The sequence below is a fragment of the Anoplolepis gracilipes genome, chromosome 2 (genome assembly GCF_047496725.1).
Source record: "Anoplolepis gracilipes chromosome 2, ASM4749672v1, whole genome shotgun sequence".
Lineage (NCBI taxonomy): Eukaryota > Metazoa > Arthropoda > Insecta > Hymenoptera > Formicidae > Anoplolepis > Anoplolepis gracilipes.
The window spans coordinates 4038008-4057939 of NC_132971.1; the positions used below are offsets into that span (position 1 = coordinate 4038008).

The window sequence follows — 19932 nt, forward strand, 5'->3', positions numbered from 1 at the left end:
AATTTATTTTTAGCTTTAAAAAATTAATTTAAAATTTATTTATAAATTAAGCTTTAACTTAGAGAGAAAACCTATATCGAAATCGAATTTAATAATTTGACAATTGTTGTTATATATTGTCATATTGAACTATATTGCACTTATATCAATTATCGAGTATATCTGGTATAGCAAATTCTAAAAAATATTAAAATATAATCAAATATCTTCGTATTGGCACGACCATTGGCGGTACCGGATAACTACAAGGAAGAAAAATCAGCGGTGAGAGACCAACAACCTAACCGATTATTGGGCCAACTACTTGGTCTAACTACACGGGGAACAGGAAACTGGAAAAAGTGAAAAGCTTCCAATGACATTAAAGTCGCATTAGCGAGGATCAAAAGGAAACGGAACGGCTTTCCGGTCAATTTGTTTCCAAAAATGTGGATTATATGCCAAAAGAACCGACAGTAAATTTTCACGCGGTCTTCTAATTTGTGAAAAAAATCCCATGGATCTCGCATACTCTTGTATCATTATAAATGGGTTCTACCGTTAAAGGACGAAACTTAATGCTTTGTATCTCAATATATAAAAAAATGCGTGGGAACAAGAATTTTCATTCTAAAATATAAATTATTTCTATTATAAAAATTTATTCTAAATGAAATAAAAAAAATTTTCTTGTTTTATATATATATATATCAGAAATTTTCAAAGACTTTTAAAAAAATATTTAATTTGAAAATAAAGAAATTTTGTAAATTAAGCTCATAAAAATTTAAATATACAAGATTTTAATTTTTCTAAAGAATAATTTCATATCGGATTTTTCTATACAAAAAAATTTTAAATTAAAAAAATTGGCAATGAATATAAAAGAGACTAAAATTATTCACCTAGAAGATAATGCGATAGATAAAAGATAGCAAAAATGCCAAAAGAAGAATATCTTATATAAGTAAAGAAAATTCGGTTATTTCATAATACCTTTTATTAGACCAACGTCCTGTGTATCGATTTGATTAATCGTCGTCCCTCGACCGGATACGAACTTTCTCTCGCGCGTAGGGTTTTATGAAGATATTAACGAAGGGTCGTTTTCACAGTAAACGACTATAAGCAGACGTGCGCAAAAAGAAGCAGCAGATCGGTGCTGGTTTTGGCGCTGTCTAAGACGCCTGAGCCGACCACCGATCGTACGACCGATAACCCGGTTAACCCCACCCCGGTCTGTTATTATAATATTTGCCGAGCCGAAATATAGTGATTGCTTATTTGCTCGGGCCCAATTACGTTCAAGCGCGCGCCAACCAAGGGCCCGCGCTACGTGACGAGGGATATATAGCGGGATAGGTACGAAGAGGGAGGCGCACTTGTTAGTCCCGAACGAGTCGATCAACCACCCATCCGTATCCTATCTACCTGCCTCGACTAACGTCGGCGACGTTGTAACGATTAGGTTCGCATGATCAGATACGAGCGTGATGTCTATTATTGCTCGTTTATTGAGAACGTGTTACGTTCAATGCATCAGCGATATTGACGATTTTTCCGTGAAAAATCCGAGTCTTTTTTCTCCTCGTTATAACAAAACCAAAACAAGATATAAAAAGCGGAAATCGTAATAGCCAGTGTTCTTTTTGCATTTCTAGCCAGATGTTCAAATTAAGTATATACAATATATGTATATTTTTAATTACCTGATATGAGACAGCGTTATGATGAAAGAATAGATGAATTAATACGTCGCACAAATTTTCAAATATGTTGCAATAATCATTCTCAAAATTGTTTGTTGTATATTACGATATATAAAAACATGTAGATTCTGTTTGTTTTCAGTGTTCAAGTAAAAAAGGGAGGAGCGTCTCGATTCTTTTATGGCTTCCACAGTTTCAACAGGCCATCCTCGCTATAAGAACATAATAGATTTTGATGGGGATGATGTGCCAGGCCAATTACATCCTTTTCGTGTATCTAAAGAAAGAACCAAATATCATTAATCATAAAATAAATGTATCATCTGAATCAAAACATTGAGAAATACTCACATTGAGAGTTCTTTCGAGTTTTCCTGATGACGTAGAGAAACAGTACAGTACGAGATCCTCACCAACACAATAGATAAATTCACCACGGGGGCTTACTACTGTACATACAAAGTCACCTCCTTCTCGTTTACCGCTCGAAAACGATCTTACTATTTGTCCTTGCATATTCATAATTACTACTGTATTAGAACGATTACATACGACAAAGTGCTCTAGGTTCCGAGGAAGGGGATGTATACTATTTACTGTGAGATCGGCAGCTCCCAACGATTTGTAAGTTCCTATGCATTCGGTAGTCTTTAGACTCCAAATTTTTACAGTTCCATCTGATGACGCACTATAAGATAAAGAATGATACTTACACTTGCACAAAAATAGACATAATTTTTATTTTTTTATAACAATGTTTACAATAATACCTGATTATATTATGACCATCTGGAGAAAAAACAACTTCGTTAACAAATGAAGTATGACCACGAAATTCTTTGAGAGTTTTTCCAGATTTAAGACCATGTATCCTGAAAGAAAAAAATAATGAATGTAAATAACATTACATTTATCATTGAAGTATATATTTGCCAATTTCTTTTCTTTGCTTTACCTTACGGTAGTGTCAAACGAAGCCGATAAAATTTGACTGTTATCTCTACTGAATTGCAAACAAGTCACACCCTTTGAATGCGCCTTTTCGAATCTTCTTACGCACTGTCCACTTTGTACTTTCCAGACTTTAATCTTGCCATCCTGACCACCGCCTGCTAGCATCTCACTGTCACGACTAAATGCCATTGACAACACTGCTTGCTCCATCATCATAAAGTTGTCTTGTGCTTGGTATTTCAAGTCCTTTCTTATTTTACCGGTTGTAAAGTTCCACACCTCGATAAAACCGTCTACTGAGCCAGTCACCAAGAACTGACCGTCGGGCGAGAAACGTGCGCACTCCACATGCGACTTTTGACCGAATTTAATCTGCTTTGACAATTGTGTTGGATATTTTTCATCCTCCTGATCACGAACCGCCGCTTTTCCACGAAACAAATCTATCGTGGTACCAGGAGGTAACAGACCCTGATGTTGTTGCCACTTCAATGCTTGTCCCAACAGAGCAAGAAGTCTGCTAGAGGGTACTACTGATACTTCACCAGCGAGAGCAGTGGCTATATATGCTCTTCGCTTTTCCTTTGTACTTCCATCTGGATATGCCTCACGTGGATCAAAATATGAACGTGCAAGTAGATTTTCTGTAAAGAAACATATGTATTACATGATAAAGTAATATTTTATAATAATTACAAAAAATAACTTTTTTTTATAACAACATATTGTATATATGAATATGATATTATATACCTAAGTGAATGTATCTCTCAGGCTCTTGCTGCTTCATCATAATCATGGGATCAGTCTGCCTTAATAAAGAACGTGCTGCACCTAGTTCTCGTAATTCAATTAATTCTAGAACAACCTGAAAAACAATAAATCTATGAATATTATTTCATAAAAATAAAATGTTACTATTCTTTGTGTTTTATAGATTAGAGATTTTTAAAAAATTTAGGGAAAAAGATTTATATATTACTAATGAATGATTTAAAGAAGATTGAAAATTATACTTTAAGTAATCCATTTTACTTTTATAAAAATTTGTATAAACTTTCAATACAAGTTTCTAATTTAAAGCATCTACCTGTTCATATAAGTCTATGAGTTTTTTATCGGGTAACTTTAATGACTGTATAGCTTTCAAAACTGTGTCCCAATGACCATTATTTATATCAGCGACAAATCCATCCACGCTGTCAACAGTATTCAATGACACACCTGTTTCTTCCTACGTGTAAAATTTATTAGAAAGCAAGTAGTTTAAATATCTAGCTACAAATTAAAATGTCTAAATACCTGTAAAGTTTGCAGTGTCTTTACAAGATTTGCTTCCTTAAGATATTGCTGTATCAACCGGATCACACTGTAACACAATGAGGTTATTGCATGACAGTTTGTATCATCATATTACTTTACAGTAATTAGAGTAAATTAAGATAATTTTACTCACTCGGCAGATTCAATCTCGATTGACATTTTGAAATATTTTCCAGTTTATAAACAAGTATACTAATATATATGTATATGTATGCGTATATAAACTTGATGCAGAAACCAAGCTTTCAAGTGCGCCACTGTTGACACTCAACGTCACAGTTCGCAGTATCAACGTGGTAATATTATTGATCAAGTATTGGTCATCCTGGATAGATAGCGCTGTAATCAACATATATGTGTCAGACGTCAGATTCTTCTCTTTACCTCAATCTTTCTTGGTTAGCGTAACATCAATAACACATAAATTACAAAAATAAAATGCGGCTATTTAAAATCTGCTCTTTGATAATGTGAGAATCAAGACCTTTAATTGGGCCGTGAGTATCTTTAGAATATATTTGCCTCTTACTGGTACCGTTAACTTTGTGCCATTACGAAAAAATCGCTTTAATGACTCGCGATATTTTCACAAAAATCTGTGTATTACAAGATTCGATTTAATTTTTTCCATATAATTTCATTTCAAGACTGTTTTCTTAAAAAAGAATTCTAGCATTTTAATAATGCAATTATTTATCGCGATAAATACAGTTTAAAGGTAATATTTTGAATGACTATTTAACTTTTAACTTTTATTCATTTTTAGAGTTTCAGAGTACAAATTTGTATATTTTCTAGATTCAAAGGTCCATTTTCCTCTAATCATGAAAGCCACTCTTCTGTTCATAATATTGGTTCAAACATGGATCAGTACGGTCCAAATGTGTCCACAACATTGTTCATGCAAGCCAATTGGTGCTCAAGCAGAGTGGTTACGTCTTAAATGTGGTGATCGTTTAGAAGAAATCAACGATGTGGATATCAATGCAGTCAGCGTGGAACTTATACAACTGTATGCTATTCTATACTTTGCATGTATATTTTTAGTTTGTAACAATAACTGAATCTATCTCTTTTCAATTACAGAGATTTGAGCAAAAATGTTATTCACATCATTCAAGCAAATGTGTTTGCAAATTTAACAAATCTCAGACGACTTGATTTATCAAGAAACAAGATTAATTCTATAGGCGAAGATTGTTTTAATGGATTAGAAAATTTGGAGAGACTGTAAGAACTCGTACACTTACTGTCCGTAAGTTTGTTTTAATCTTCTTTAATTTAATAAAATGTATGTTTTCAGAGATTTGAGTCAGAATCAGATATCAACAATAGACAGTTATGCATTTAAAAAATTATCAAATCTTAAAAAACTGTAAGTTTACAACATATAAAATCTTGGCATATAAGTTTTTTTATAAAAATATTTGTTTTTATCTTATATATTCTTTGCTTTATTGCTCTAGTGATTTATCTGGGAATAAAATAGCTGCTCTGGCACCATCTTTATTTCATGATTTGCTGGCTTTAGATCGTTTGTAAGTTAAAGCGTGATTTATTTATGCTAGTACATATTAGTTTTAAATTAGTGGCTTTTTAGGATGCGCGTTTTTATCATATGAAAAACAACTATTATATATTATATATTATTATATGGAAAAACACTTTGCTGTATTATATAAATTTATGTTGCTACATTTTAGGAAATTAAATGGAAATATTTTAACTACCTTGAAAGAAGGAACATTTCATGGACTTAAGACATTGAAACAGCTGTTAGTAAAGCAATCAAATTTCTATATATTATTCACATTTATTATAATAATTTGCATAAAATTTAGAATGTAATTTGTATTTCAGAGACCTGTCTAATAATCCCTGGAACTGTAATTGCGACCTATATTGGTTTAGTAATTGGATCTCCAATTCCTCGATTAAGTTGAAGTAATACATATTGCTTATTAGATCGATCATGATATTATATTTACATTAACATCATATCTTTATATTCAATTTAACATTTTAGTCCATCGCCAAAGTGTGCATTGCCTACTCTTGCTAAAGGACAACCTGTGAAGAAATTAAGATTTATGGAAGAGTTCCAATGTCAATTGATATCACCAGCAATTGAAATTCGACCGGTGCAAAATCAAGTGGTCTTTGCTGGAGATTCGATTACCTTAAAATGCAGAGCACCCAGCATTACAGTAGATCAAAGTGCTAGATTGAATTGGTTATGGTATCCTAATGCTTCCGCCGAGATCGTGGACCTGAGTGCTTACAAGGACCCGCGAAAGAATTTACCTAACATTAAGATTGACAATAGGTATCTTTCGGACAGCGGTATCGTGGACAGGTAATACAAAATTCCTTAGATTAAAATATCACTGAATAATATATTGAATAATATCTATAACTTTGCATTTTTCAGTGCTCTTAGTATCGTTCCGGTTAAAGAAGAACATAACGGACAATGGAATTGCTTACTGGTATCCATGAATGGCAACAAGTCTAAAGCAGTCAGTGTAATTGTGATATCCGAGCATACGCGTTATTGTCCTCTAGCAGGTAACGAATTGTTTTGTAGCATAAGAAAATCGTCAAAGATATTATAAACCTTATTGTCCTCTAGCAGGTAACGAATTGTTTTGTAGAACAAGAAAATCGTCAAAGATATAAATCTTTTTTTTTCAGTAACAAGAAACAATAAGGGCGTTTATACATGGCCAAAAACAATAGTAGGATGGAAAGCAGAACTGCCATGCGAAGGCAGTCGTTTGTTGCAAACACCTTTAACAGCCACTTATCATTGTAACATGAGTGGTCAGTGGGAACACATAAATACAGAATCATGTCCGTACGTATCTCAAACAACGAAAATTTTGGAGCAATTTTCGAGAGTAAATCTATCCCTGGCGAGAAGTACTCTGCTAGAAACTGTAAAAAGATTCAAGAATTATACGGGAAATGGATCGGTAAAGTTAACAGATCCAGTTGAAATTCATTTCATAGTACGAACCATAGAGAATTACTTGAGCTTCCTGTTAGACGAGAAAGAACTCGGACCCATGCTGATTGACATTGTCGGTTCGATGATGAAATTGTCAAAAGAGATGCTAAAGAGAGCGGAAATAAGTTTCAAAGCTTGCACGAGACTGATCAAAGCGATCGAACGTATAACGGAGTTTACACCGTCCATACAATCTCACACAAAACACATGGCGCTCGAAGAGTTTCGGGTTAAGCGCGATAGTTTTAGCGGATTAACATGCACGTGGTACACAAATATTGCCATGAGTACCGATTTAGATGCGAGATTTTTTCACTGTACAACAATTAACAGAACGACACCGATTAATACAAAAGATAAGACGATAGAAGCTTCCATTCAATTGCCTGCCTCTTTGCTGCAACGCTCGCACGACAGTGCAATAGCTCAACAGCTAATGATATCCATGTATAGTGATAATAGATTATTTCCTAAGACAATTTCAAACGATAGTATGGACATATCAACATCTATTGTCGGTAGTAAACTAAGTAAGTCAAAAACTATACTACATGGAATAATTTACATGTTTCATGACCTACATATATGTATATTAACTTTTTATGTAAAAATTTTTCGCAGTTGGTGCATCGATACGAAATCTCTCCGAACCGGTTTTCGTTATGTTGAAAGCACCGTTGTATCATTATAATGGGAGAAGACCGAAACCAGTAGTATGGGACGAAACGTTGAACAATACGGGAGGTTGGACTAGCGAGGGATGCCGTTTAACAAACTTAGTGAATAACTTAATAGTCTTTCATTGTAACAGGTTGGGTTATTATGGACTTTTGCAGGAAGTGTCACATCTTGATATGAACGGAAATAGGTACAAAGTTTTTTTTAGATATTTCTTCTTCGTTTCTATCGTCATTTTGGTGCTTACTATATATTTACTATTTTTGCAGTATGCATGGAGCGAAATTCAGGTACTCACATCCGGCAATATACATAGGAAGTTTCGTGGCGATAACTTGCTTGTTGATCATGTCTGTGACATACATTATTTCTTATACATCTATTACAATGCCTAAGAAAGCAAAACATTCTGTTATCAATACCTGGTTTGCTATGGCATTACTGTCATTTCTATACAGTATCGGTATTCAACAAACAGAACATGTCGAGATTTGTCAAGGTGTCGGCCTTACTTTACACTATTTGTCTCTGTGTTGTTTGTTTTGGATGGCAGTATCTGCCAGGTAAGCACATGTTATACATTTAATAAAGAGTGAGAAAAAAATTAATTTAAAAAATAAAAAAATCACAAAGTTATATCTTATTTCAGCAATATGTACAAAAAGCTGGCGAAATCAGGTCTCGATGTGATACCTGATGATGATGTGGATCCAGATCAACCTTTACCCAAGCCGTTGTTAGGACTTTATCTAGTTGGATGGGGCGTGGCTTTAATAATCTGCGGAATATCCGGGGCAATCAATTTGCGTGAATACGCCGGCTATTCTCGTTGCTTCCTCACGTCTGGACCGGCGCTTGCTGCGCTTTTTATTCCCTCCGGAATTTTAATCGCATATCTGCTGATTTTTCTCTTGCTCATCAGACGTGCGATTCAGAATGTCGATATGAACGCACAGTTATCCGAAGGCACTCAGGCAACGGAGAACATGGATTTAGAGTTGTTAGAACCAAATCCAAATCCTTCCGGGGATAGGAACAGCGTACGCAGCGCGCAGACAGTTTCTTCCGACATCGAGGATCCGGAACACTCACAATTTACGCAGTGGAAAGGTCAAATCGTAATGCTGGTATTATACCTGATATCCTGGGCTAGTGCAGCCGCAGTAACAATCAAGCCATTGAATTCCATACCATTCGAGGAGACCATATTTGCCGTGATATACGCCATCAGCACGAGCTCGCTCGGTATGTTCGTACTGTTCTTCTACGGAATCGCTCGTAACGACGTTCGTAGCCAATGGTTGAAGATGCGCTGCTGGCTCGAAAAGCGAAAGAATCGTTGCTGTCGCACCAGAAGTGTGTGCGATGCTAATGCTGCGATTCCGACACAACCTTTAGTACAAAACTTTGTCCCGCCATTATCGAACACACAAGCTACTCAAGTAATATCCGACACGAATTCCGTCGCCTCATCGAGAAACACGAACCAGTCGCAACAAATCTACAACTGTTCGAAGCTCGCAGAGTTTGTGACCGCCAGTCGAGACAGCGTACCCACTGTGCCTGTCAGCGCGAAAGCAGCAAATCTGATAGTATTGCATCGTCAACAGTACCGCTCCAACAATTCCGTTACTACGTATACCGAGCCAACATCGGCCTGTGTCGAAATGTTCTACAATCCTCATCAGAGCGGCGTCGCCAGGAAGTTTTTCAAAAAACAACGTAGACACACTGCAAAGAAGAACAATCTCGGTCCAAGAAAGCAGGGCGACGGTGGGGCAACCAGCGACGGCGGTAGTTGCATTTCTGTACCTCGACCTGCAGCAAAGGTCAACAATAGCCTGGAACGCAGCATCTTAAGCAGCAGTGCCAAAGTGAACAACACCAATATACACGTCGAACTGAATCCCATAAACGACATAAAAAATGTGAATATACTATCGGATAGTGGTGGTAGCATGTCCGAGGAAAGAAATATCCCCATACGCTTTGTTATCGGTCAGGAGAACCTGTTGCGTAGCGTCAAGAAGATCAACAATGGTAATGCGCGGCAGGACAATTCCGTTATGATGGACACGTTGCAATCAAAGAGAACGGCGGACTCGGATGCGGATGTTTCCAAAACGGACGAGGAGTGGCATTTACGAAATGTTTCTCAGCAATGCAGCTTGGAGTACAGCTCCGAAATGGACACCGTCACACAGATGACCAGTGAACGGAGCGATCACAATCTGCCCGAGATCTGCGAAAGTGCGGAGGAGTGTTTCTCGAAAAGATGTTCCAGCGATGTGAATGAAATTGAAGACGTCGAAGAGGACTGCCAATTCCATCGGGGAGACACAGCGGGACGGTTGTATCTTTCCAACAGTATGTACTGCCTACCGTTGCACGAGAAACCGTTGACAAACAGCTACTGTAATTCATTAAATGACATCATGTCGCTGAAGCAACACTGCGAATACTCGAAGACGTCGCTTACAGATGTACAGAATACAACCAGTTCGAATCTGTGCGGACAAGATGTTTCCGAATCCCGACGATCGTTCGATCGCTCAGAACGTTCGCTCTTCGAGATAAACAGTTTGACTAGTGATAATCCGTACACGTTAACGCCACATGCGGAAACTCCTTATGCCTGTTCCCTGGCGAATATTCATTGTAGCTCCGACAAAAGTTTAGAAGAAAACAACTTCCGCGAAGAGTCGCAACCGTTAGATGTAGTAGATAATAACGTATTCAACGTACCAGAGTCGAAGGATCTTTTGCAGGAGAAAAATTTCGGTTCTTTTGCTGATATTCCGTCAATTAGTAAATCCAACTTGCATGGTATTAATAATTTCAGTTTAATCGGTGAAACGAGCACGTGTTCAGAGCCTACAAAGTCATGTGATATACAGCAATTCGAAGCTAATGAGATCTATTTGCATGAACAGGTAAGTCATTTGCCTGTTAAAAAAGAAACCAGCGTTTAATATATATAATAATTTAGCTGGCCTATTACAATAACGTGTTTATTTTTTTATATAACTTCATAGCCTATGACGACTCTGGCATTTTATATAATTTATATTATATTTATATGACATTTATATTTATATGAAATTTATTTCTACTAAAATTGTGTTCACAATACATATTAAAACTCGCGTATTTTTATTATTTATATCGCATTTAAAAATATGATCATTTAAAAAATTGTATAAAATAAAAATTAAATATTAATATAACGTGAAATATATATATGTATAGTATGTCTATAGCTAATCTTGATGGTTCATTTTAACTCAATGTACAATATTACATACTAACTAACAAAGCTGTGTTTAAAGCGACTTCAATCCATTAAAAAAGATTAATAGATTTTGATAGAAAAAGGATAAAACATTAAATGTTTAAACACTCAATTTTTATAAGATTGCCACATATTCAGAAAAAAAATATTCTTGATTTTATCACGTATAAAACGTGAATATAAAATTATTTTGGCTGTGAGAGAGAGGGAGAGGGAGGGGGAGAGAGAGAGAGAGAGAGAGAGAGACACTTTCTTTCAATTTTATCAATAAATTCATCTTTCAATAATTGTCATACTTGAGCAATATTTTATAGTATTACAATTATTTTCTCTAATTTTGTATGTCTGTATTTTTATGATCTCTAAAGTTAATATGATACTGTTTTATCTTAAGATGATATTACTTTGTATTATTGCCTAATATAAACTGAAAAAAACATATAAAAAAATTTTTGTAAATCGAAGACTGAATATTAAGAAAACTAAATTGATGAGAAAGAGAGAGATGAATATCATTTCCATTGACTTCCACAAATGTATATCCTAACTATATAAAAAAAAAAAAAAAAAAAAAACCTTTGTCGGCTATGATGCCTAGTACTATATTGTAAATAGTATTTGATTAAGTTTCTAGGATAAAGTAGTCTATATAAAGTGTAGTTGATATGTAAGTTATAGAGCTCGAGAGATTTTATATGATATTTCTTCTTTTATTATATTTTGACTCTTTTTTTATATATATTAATTTCTTAACAAATTATAAATTTGAATATTTATATATGTATGATTGTACAAGACCAGTTACTCTAATTATATATGTATATTGTACAAAATGTCTGTGTTTATTCTATATACAATTACTTACAACATATTTCTACAATAACATTTTATGGAAGCACCAACACATGTATCCAACACACACAATTAGTGTTGAATATATATTATTCAATAGTATACTTATATATATCGAATGTGAGATCTATAATGTAAATTCGTATATCTATAAATTCCCAACTTTTACAAATGATACATACAATTCCATTTTTTAGATCTCGATCGCATGTACTAAAATAATAATCTATATTTATAATATCATTTTACACTTTCCCAATTAAAAATTATTTTGAAATTATATATGTTGAATCTATATCCGCGCATCATTCGACTTGATTCCGTCCAACCAATCTTTCGGATTTCTCAGTATCTCCAAAAGTTGTGACTCCTTCGAATCGGCTTCGGGCTTGTACATGTATTCCCACTTGGCATTCAAGGGCAAGGACATGAGTATGCTTTCGTATCGCGCACCAGGAGTATATAGGCCAAACTTGGTGCCTCGATCGTAAATTAAATTGAATTCGACGTATCTACCTCGTCGTAATAATTGCCATTGTCTTTCATGATACCCGTAGCCATCATTTTTGTGTTTCTTCACTAAAGGAATATACGACGGAATGACTGCCTCGGCGCACGAAGTTATAAACTGAAATGCTTCATTCTGATCTGGACTATCGAGGTCGTCGAAAAATATACCGCCTACGCCACGTCGTTCTCCACGATGTACAATGTAAAAGTAATCGTCACACCATTTCTTGAACTTGGCGTAATAGGCAGGATCGTGCTTGTCGCATGCAGTTTTCAATGTTCGATGAAAATGTTTGACATCCTCCTCGTCTAAGTAGTACGGAGTAAGATCCGTACCACCTCCGAACCACCATTGAGAAGTACCGTCCGGATTTTCTACCTCGAAGTAACGATAATTGAAATGAATCGTAGGAATCATGGGATTGCGTGGGTGAATAACAGCACTCACGCCTGCGGCAAAGAACAGCACCGTGTCTTCCATCTTTTTGCCACGTGCTCTCATCTGTTGGATCGCATTTGGTGGCAACACACCAGTCACTACAGAAACATTAACGCCAGCCTTCTCAAATACTTGCCCATCTTGCAGCACGCAAGTGACACCGCCACCACCCTCTTTTCTGGACCAACGGTCTACTTTAAAGGACCCATCGCTCTCCAGTGATTCGAGAACTCTGCAAAAATCTGCCTGCGTTTTCATCACTAGCAGCTCCATTTTCGTTCTCATCGTGTTCTGACTATTCTGCAATTTTTCAACAGACGTGATAGGTTCTGCCATAAAGGTTTTAACATAATTACACAGATCATTTTGCGCTGCCAGAACTGTAGTGACATTAGATATACTGTATGCAGCGAGTCCTGTTAAGATTCCTGTCCCAATATGCTTGAGGTGCTTTGATTTGCTCCATTTAGTATAGCAATTAATACTGACAGAATGTAGATTCCTCCAATTCCTTAAAATGACATTTGTAGCCATTCTAATTATTTGTATATCAATCTGTAACAAAATTTGAAACCTTATTTTTTTTTTGTAAAATTTTTATGCAAGATATTCTTACAATTATATAATTAAAAACAGTTTTCTGATTAGATATCAGATTATCAGATTAGACTTACTTACATTAATGATCGACATTCATGATTACAAAATCGTAAAAGGCATAGAAAACAATAATGCATACCTTTTATGTTTTTTTTTTAATTCTTATTTTGCTTGTATATTTAACACTTATCTAAGATTGTTAAAAATAGAATTATTTTTACTAAATCTAATACATTAAAAATTTGCGCATATATCTCAAGAAGATTCTGCTAATACTGAAATTTTAAAATGTCTAGTCAGTGGTCAGTTAGACGAGGTTAAAAACTCAGTTGGTAAAGTAGTGCATATACATGATTGAGAGATATCACTTATCTTTTGTGGCGCGCAACTTGTAAATACCTATATTTTAAACAAGATAAAATTGCAATAAAATCTTGAATTAGATTTTGAAAATATTTTAATTTTATTTGAATTCAAGAAATATTTTTATTTTTATGAAATACTTTTTTTAAATAATTTTTTCGAATATATTTTGCTTTTTCGTATAACTGTAAAGTAGTAAATATTTATACAATTTTTTGCTATTCATTTATCATTTATTTATATTTGTATCTAATGGTTTCCTCATCGAAATACGTGTTGAATTTTTTCCAGTCTCGTCTACGTTTAGGATCCATTCGACTCCATTTTGGAGCCAAGTTTGGCATTAAGCCTGAAAGAACAAAGCAAGATATAATTATCATTTGCTAAATAGAGTGATGTAGGATATATTTAAAGTAACACTTGCAAACCTGCTTTCTGGGCCATAGTGACCAAAACAGACATTCTTTTCTGTTGCACATTGCATAGACCTGTTATTCTACGTGGTAGCATACAGCCATCTGATCTCACAAATTGACTTAATATAAGAACATCCTGCAAAAGATAAAGAACAGCTTTAAATTAACTCTGAGAAAATATAATATAAACTATTTCACTTAGAGAGAACTTACTGTGTGCTTAACGTCAAGTTTTGTTGTACAAAGCAGGCATGCATTGGAATTTAAATTCAATAATAGATGCTCCTTCTTCTGAGGTACCCTTCGAGCTTCAATGGTTAAAACATTACCTTCCTTCTTTTCGATTACTGCGTTAAAACGTTAAGTATAAATAAACTTTTAGCAAGATAATATGTAGAAATATAGGTTAGAATTATTACAAATTGCATTCTCTATTTGACAAATAATGTAATAAACTCACTTTCTCTCAAACGTGTAGTCGCAGACAGTGATATGTTTCTATTAGGTTCGGGTATCATTAAACTTTTTCCCAATTGTTTTATATATCGAAATAAAATCGCCATTTTTACACGACTCTTATCAACGTGCAGTGACTCTCCATGCTTGTTTATAAAGTAGGTCTACTAAATTCACGAGGAGTCTGTAATCTATGTTTTTCATGCTTATATGGTTTTCTATTCAGCATGATCGCCAACTATGACATAAGAAATGTCTCTAAATATCTCGTGCCAGCAAGTACAGTTTTTCATTTTCGAGAGATCCTACTTCAGGTTTCAGGTTCCCCTGGTTCAGCTCGTTCGGGTTCTTTCTGGTTCTCTCGGAATGGCGGAACGATAACGAACGTTCGTGACCAGTTAGTGTATGATGATATATATTAATCAAATATAAATTTAAACAACGTTTTACTACGAATAAGGATATTGTAAACGTTTGACTGGATGCAAATGAGAGAGGACAAAATATCTAACAAATTCTGTATACGCAAGAAATTGAGATATGTATAAGTCAGAGGTATGTATTTGTACCATCATTAATATTGCATAAAAAGTACTCTAATAAATAATAAAAAAATTTATTTCATTAATATGATAATTTTCATACATAGGACAAAAGTAAAATATCAAAATGTGTATGGTAAAATTTTCCAGATAAATTTGTATACCTAGTTTCTTTGTATATTATATTGTCTCTATATATATACATATTTGCATAAAAGAATTAAACATTCACTACAATGCCGAAAATATCAAAAATTCGAAAGGCTAAAAGGGTCAGTGTGCTTACTAAAAGAGCACAGTGCTTGGGAAAACATTACAAGGAACGATCGTATAGACCATGTAAGAGAGCTATAATTTTCCAATGATTGTTTATCTTATATTTCTTTCTACATTATTGTTATTTTATTAACAAAATAGTTTTTTTTCCAGTGTATGAAAAATTAAAGAACAATAATAACTCCTTAGCCAAAGCTCTTTCAAAGGAGAAACAGAACAATCGATCATTATTTTCACAAAATGTTCAGCTAATTGCAGAGATTCAACAATTGAACGTAGTATGTAACACACGAAATGTAAGCATCACTCATTAAGAATTGAAAAATGGAAATAATTGCATGAAATGCAAACTTTATTGAAACAGCAGTAAAGCTGAGATAGATTTCAATCAGAATGAAAAAAGATAAAGAAATCTTATAAAATGTAAAAAAAAAAAGAAAAGAGGAGAAAAAATAGCTCGTAAAAGATACTAAGATTTTGCAACATAATATACACAATTTATTAGAAGTTATTTGTACTGTATTGTATACTTTTATAAAATATTGTTTCTGGAATATTCCAGGAAAAGAATTGTCCAATACACTATCAACAAAATCACCAGCTAAATATTATAGAAGAAAGCTATTGCAAATCTATATATAAAAATTCAATATTATGCAGATATTTAAATTTTTTTAAATGTTATTTTTATACAGTTTAAGCAATTGTGTTCTAGCTTAATCCTTTTCTAGCTTTATTTTTCTATTCTGATTTTTTTAATGTAATTTCAAAATTTAGAGTTTTTATTTATTAATTTTTTAGGCTGTGATTGCCAATGTAGAAAATAACTCAAAGGAAATATTGAAAATGTTGATCACTATGACTGGTTATATAACAAGTACTATCTCCATGTGTCAAGAGCTCACTGCTTCCAGTACCACTGTAAGATTATCATCTGTGCCAGATGGAAGTAAGAAATACTTCATTACATTATTGTTAAATTTCAAAGCTTTTGCAATATAATATACACAATTTATTAGAAACAGTTATTTGTACTGTATTGTATATTTTTATAAAATATTGTTTCTGGAATATTGCAGGAAAAGAATCGTCCAATAGACTATCAACAAAATCACCAGCTAAAGGTGTAGTAAAACCCATGGTGGGTGGACACACTATTACTAAACCTACAATTAATTTAAGTCGAGTTAATATGGAAAATATATCAAGATTAAGTGAAATACAAGAAGTACCTTCTGATAGAAGTCAAGAGTCAATAAATGAAAGTAGATCATCAATTACTGTTTCTTTACCATCTACACCAATTAGATATGTATGTATATATTTATTTTATATCATTATTCTTATATACATATAAATTTTTTATATACAGCAACACAATTATTTTAGGAAAATAATCGAACATGTAGAATGCCAGAAAGACTAACAATCTCTTCACCCAGAGTTAATGGTATGACAAAATGCTAATCACAGATTATTAATCCACATTTAATTAATCATGATAAATTTCTTACTTAATATAATTACTAACATTTAGACACACTTACATCAGTGGATGAACAAAGAAGAAGGAGGAGAAATTATCATTCGAAGAGAATGTCAGGATCTTATTCACGAAATAGATGGTCTGATGAAACTGCAACAACCAGTGCAAGGCACATTAATGTAACCAGTCCTACAATACAACTTAAAGATATATCCAATTTACTGCGTGATTCTCAGACTGTTAACATTAGAAGAGTAAGTTTGCCCATGAACATAAAAAAAGTTAATTCTAATAAAGTACTTTCTTTTTTTATTTTCTAAGAATATTGTATACACTTAAATTGTCAATGTAGCATTACTATTTTTTATAGATAATTGATAACAGAACTAATGACATTGAAAATCAAGAGAATAATGACAACGCATCTAATACTCCGTCAGAAAGAAACGTTATAATATCAGAGACCCATACGTCTATTAATTCGAACGAAGAAGATAAAACACACTCGCAAACATCAAAAAAAGAGCCCAAAGTAAAAATAAACAGCAAGGTTTCTGATAAAGATCTCAACAAAGTTCAAAATGTAATAGAAAATCCAAGATTATCACAAAATAATACTAGGAATTGGGGAGAAGAAGATCCATTGGAGGGTCCAAGCTGGTTATTTAATAATACCATACCATCACGAGATAATGAACCAGAAGAGCTTAATCTACGTGTTTCTGATGTCAACAATAATACATCTCAATTACTAGTGTATGACGATGAATCGAGCAGTTCAGAAAGCACCACAGAAGAGTCATCAGCGCTACAAAACTTAAATGACTCTATGAGTGATAATCAAACTTTAGATAGAGACTCAACATCTATTGCCGACCGTACTGGCTATCAATCTCATAATGAAAATGATAACAGTGTCTGTGAGCTTTCAGTAGAAAATGTATTCAATCGTAAAGAAAATTTAAATAACATAGAAAACAATAATGCTGAAAATAATACAACAAATTTTGCACGTTTTGTAACACTGAGACGAGAGCATCCCGAAGTGACAGAAGATTTTACATTAATGTTGTCGCGTCAAACAGTGCGAAACATGCAATTCGATATCAATGAGCTAAGGTTGCCTAATTTAGAAGAATCCACAATGAGTTCTACCAGTAATGGAATCGATACCGAAGTTGTTGCGAGTTCAAGTGTTGCGAATATTTCGATATCGTCTATATCAAATCAGACTCTGAATGAATTGGAACACGATCAGACTGCCATAATAAAACTGCCATTAAGTTCAATTAAAGATAATGAAAGAGATTCGATGCCACAACAGAAAAAGGATTTAAATAAAAAGAGTAAATCGAATAAAATATCGAAAATGTTGAATTTTGAAAACGAAATAGATATTCAAAATGCTTTGATTAAGAACAAGATGAAGAAGAAAAATAAATCGCGAAACAATCGAGATCCAAGCACAGCTAAAGTTGTTTTGGAGAAGCTTAATGAATATCATGTTAAGTCGAGGACGCCATCAGCCGACGATATAGAATCCCGAAATGGTCATGATCACGAGTATGTATAAATTGAATATAATTTTTTTTCGCAAATCGTATGAATTATTCAAGCTTTAATATTCTGAATTTGCAGAAGAGACACCACGTTTAATTCAGATGAAAATCTAGAGCAGGATGAAATTCGAGACTCGGATAGCAATATGAATAATAGCAATTATGCTTCCGGTCGTCCTAGACGAAGAAAGGCGCCAGTAAACTTAAAAGAGCCTAATTTGCACAAGTAAGTAAAAATTTCGCTTTAATCGAATAAAATATGTCTTGATTGAATATTAGAATACTATAAAGACTGTGATATTATATTTCTTTATCTTTTAGAAAACTGAGACGAAACTAGACAGAATTAGTGAGAAGACTGATATGTGAGTGATCAATGTAAAACAAAGTAAATTATTCATATTATCGATGTAATGATCGATGTAAAACAAGATAAATTATTATTCGCATTATTAGATGATATTGTTGAATACCGATTTTTTTTGCATTTAATTGTAATTTTTAAAGTGATATAAAAATAGTTCAGTATAATACATAGAAATTATTTGAGTAGTCATGAAATATCAATATTAAATGTTATTTTCTCTCTGTTAGCTGATACTCAAAAAATTACATTTAATTAAATGATTTTAACAATCGTGGAAATTGGTAATATTTATGGTAATATTTATGATATTCATTCTTACTTCCACAGATACATACAATAATTGGTCTTCTTATCATTATGTTTTAAACATAAATGTATATAAACTATACTCATATCTTCTTTATACTAATGTTAATATTATATTCTAATATATATTATCTCTTATATTGTTTTATATATTATTTCTATACAGGAATTATCATGTTATTTTACAAAGCTTCACTGATTCGATGAATAATATTTAAACATTGAACAGAAGTGCAATCATCTATTGCCATTTTTACTAGGTATAAATTTTATCTATAAAACATGATAGTTTTTCTAAAATTTCCAACTGCGTCTAATCATGAAAGAAATTTAATAACAGAATGAGATAACAAATTAGAGTTATTTCAGTAAACATAGATAGCTATGAAATTTTGCAGAAAATATCTTCTTATATTTTCTGTACAATTTTAATAATTCAAAAGTTAAACTGAGTAGAATAGTTTAATTCACAATTAGAACAAAGAAATCTGCTTGTTTTGTTTTGGCTGGTCCAAAAAACGATTTCTTCAAATCTATTAAAACGGACATTGTAGTTTTTAAAATAGCAAACAAAATATCAAATTAATGATAAATTTAAAATTCAGAAATGATTGACAAAAGAGAATTAATTTTAAAAAATTAGAAGCTGGATTAAAAAAAAAATATTTTTATTCTGTATTTTATTTTATTTTTCATTTAATATTTATTATGGATTATAAATATAAATAAAATATAGATAAAATTTATGTATACAGGACGTTTGCCTAATTAACTAGCTGCTTTTTTGTAAATTGTTATGCTATTTTTTACCACGT

At 33.1% G+C, this 19932-nt stretch overlaps 5 protein-coding genes across 8 annotated transcripts; 2 read left to right on the forward strand and 3 right to left on the reverse strand.

The window, feature by feature from the left end:
- Positions 1-1618: 1618 nt before the first annotated feature.
- Positions 1619-4256, reverse strand: Smu1 (Smu1 spliceosomal factor). Its single transcript, XM_072886838.1, has 8 exons — positions 4099-4256; positions 3945-4011; positions 3733-3876; positions 3396-3510; positions 2644-3286; positions 2459-2560; positions 2040-2376; positions 1619-1965 (listed from the first exon to the last, which is right to left on the reverse strand). Exons 1-8 carry the CDS (start codon positions 4122-4124, stop codon positions 1867-1869), a joined length of 1533 nt encoding a protein of 510 aa, XP_072742939.1. The 5' UTR covers positions 4125-4256; the 3' UTR covers positions 1619-1866.
- A 47-nt stretch (positions 4257-4303) lies between these two features.
- Positions 4304-11168, forward strand: Remo (Remoulade). 2 transcript variants are annotated; one of them, XM_072886834.1, is made up of 13 exons: positions 4304-4462; positions 4764-4977; positions 5052-5195; positions 5269-5340; positions 5432-5503; positions 5669-5740; positions 5826-5909; positions 5992-6321; positions 6397-6533; positions 6660-7505; positions 7597-7843; positions 7923-8216; positions 8303-11168. In XM_072886834.1, exons 2-13 carry the CDS (start codon positions 4790-4792, stop codon positions 10623-10625), a joined length of 4809 nt encoding a protein of 1602 aa, XP_072742935.1. In that variant the 5' UTR covers positions 4304-4462; positions 4764-4789; the 3' UTR covers positions 10626-11168. The 2 variants fall into 2 exon arrangements, with proteins under 2 accessions (XP_072742935.1, XP_072742936.1); XM_072886835.1 differs by having other exon boundaries at positions 4315-4462; positions 4732-4977.
- A 266-nt stretch (positions 11169-11434) lies between these two features.
- On the reverse strand, positions 11435-13747 carry Coprox (oxygen-dependent coproporphyrinogen-III oxidase). 2 transcript variants are annotated; one of them, XM_072886839.1, is made up of 2 exons: positions 13425-13747; positions 11435-13301 (listed from the first exon to the last, which is right to left on the reverse strand). In XM_072886839.1, the coding sequence occupies exons 1-2, from the start codon at positions 13437-13439 to the stop codon at positions 12090-12092; spliced, it is 1227 nt and encodes a 408-aa protein (XP_072742940.1). In that variant the 5' UTR covers positions 13440-13747; the 3' UTR covers positions 11435-12089. The 2 variants fall into 2 exon arrangements, with proteins under 2 accessions (XP_072742940.1, XP_072742941.1); XM_072886840.1 differs by having other exon boundaries at positions 11437-13301; positions 13486-13747.
- A 131-nt stretch (positions 13748-13878) lies between these two features.
- Mrps18a (mitochondrial ribosomal protein S18A) lies at positions 13879-14757 on the reverse strand. The gene is made up of 4 exons (XM_072886843.1): positions 14586-14757; positions 14339-14472; positions 14138-14261; positions 13879-14058 (listed from the first exon to the last, which is right to left on the reverse strand). The coding sequence occupies exons 1-4, from the start codon at positions 14686-14688 to the stop codon at positions 13943-13945; spliced, it is 477 nt and encodes a 158-aa protein (XP_072742944.1). The 5' UTR covers positions 14689-14757; the 3' UTR covers positions 13879-13942.
- Positions 14758-14884: 127 nt separating this feature from the next.
- On the forward strand, positions 14885-18899 carry LOC140663002 (uncharacterized). Of its 2 annotated transcripts, none has more exons than XM_072886837.1 (10): positions 14885-15136; positions 15231-15462; positions 15553-15695; positions 16201-16348; positions 16479-16711; positions 16789-16849; positions 16937-17139; positions 17256-18448; positions 18524-18670; positions 18766-18899. In XM_072886837.1, the coding sequence occupies exons 2-10, from the start codon at positions 15360-15362 to the stop codon at positions 18782-18784; spliced, it is 2250 nt and encodes a 749-aa protein (XP_072742938.1). In that variant the 5' UTR covers positions 14885-15136; positions 15231-15359; the 3' UTR covers positions 18785-18899. The 2 variants fall into 2 exon arrangements, with proteins under 2 accessions (XP_072742938.1, XP_072742937.1); XM_072886836.1 differs by having other exon boundaries at positions 15274-15462.
- Positions 18900-19932: the final 1033 nt, after the last annotated feature.

What these genes read in the sequence shown, in the direction of transcription:
- Remo (XM_072886834.1), top strand. Translation starts at nt 4,790, where the DNA reads ATGAAAGCCACTCTTCTGTTCATAATATTGGTTCAAACATGGATCAGT. An exon ending in AGCGTGGAACTTATACAACT is followed by an intron (nt 4,978 to 5,051) that starts GTATGCTATTCT and finishes TTTCAATTACAG; the next exon opens with AGATTTGAGCAAAAATGTTA. An exon ending in GCGTTATTGTCCTCTAGCAG is followed by an intron (nt 6,534 to 6,659) that starts GTAACGAATTGT and finishes TTTTTTTTTCAG; the next exon opens with TAACAAGAAACAATAAGGGC.
- Smu1 (XM_072886838.1), bottom strand. Translation starts at nt 4,124, where the DNA reads ATGTCAATCGAGATTGAATCTGCCGA. An exon ending in AGACACTGCAAACTTTACAG is followed by an intron (nt 3,877 to 3,944) that starts GTATTTAGACAT and finishes TTTTACACGTAG; the next exon opens with GAAGAAACAGGTGTGTCATT. An exon ending in TCATAGACTTATATGAACAG is followed by an intron (nt 3,511 to 3,732) that starts GTAGATGCTTTA and finishes ATTGTTTTTCAG; the next exon opens with GTTGTTCTAGAATTAATTGA.
- Mrps18a (XM_072886843.1), bottom strand. Translation starts at nt 14,688, where the DNA reads ATGGCGATTTTATTTCGATATATAAAACAATTGGGAAAAAGTTTAATG. An exon ending in AACTTGACGTTAAGCACACA is followed by an intron (nt 14,262 to 14,338) that starts GTAAGTTCTCTC and finishes TATCTTTTGCAG; the next exon opens with GATGTTCTTATATTAAGTCA. An exon ending in CACTATGGCCCAGAAAGCAG is followed by an intron (nt 14,059 to 14,137) that starts GTTTGCAAGTGT and finishes TTGTTCTTTCAG; the next exon opens with GCTTAATGCCAAACTTGGCT.
- LOC140663002 (XM_072886837.1), top strand. Translation starts at nt 15,360, where the DNA reads ATGCCGAAAATATCAAAAATTCGAAAGGCTAAAAGGGTCAGTGTGCTT. An exon ending in CTCTTCACCCAGAGTTAATG is followed by an intron (nt 16,850 to 16,936) that starts GTATGACAAAAT and finishes ACTAACATTTAG; the next exon opens with ACACACTTACATCAGTGGAT. An exon ending in AGACTGTTAACATTAGAAGA is followed by an intron (nt 17,140 to 17,255) that starts GTAAGTTTGCCC and finishes TATTTTTTATAG; the next exon opens with ATAATTGATAACAGAACTAA.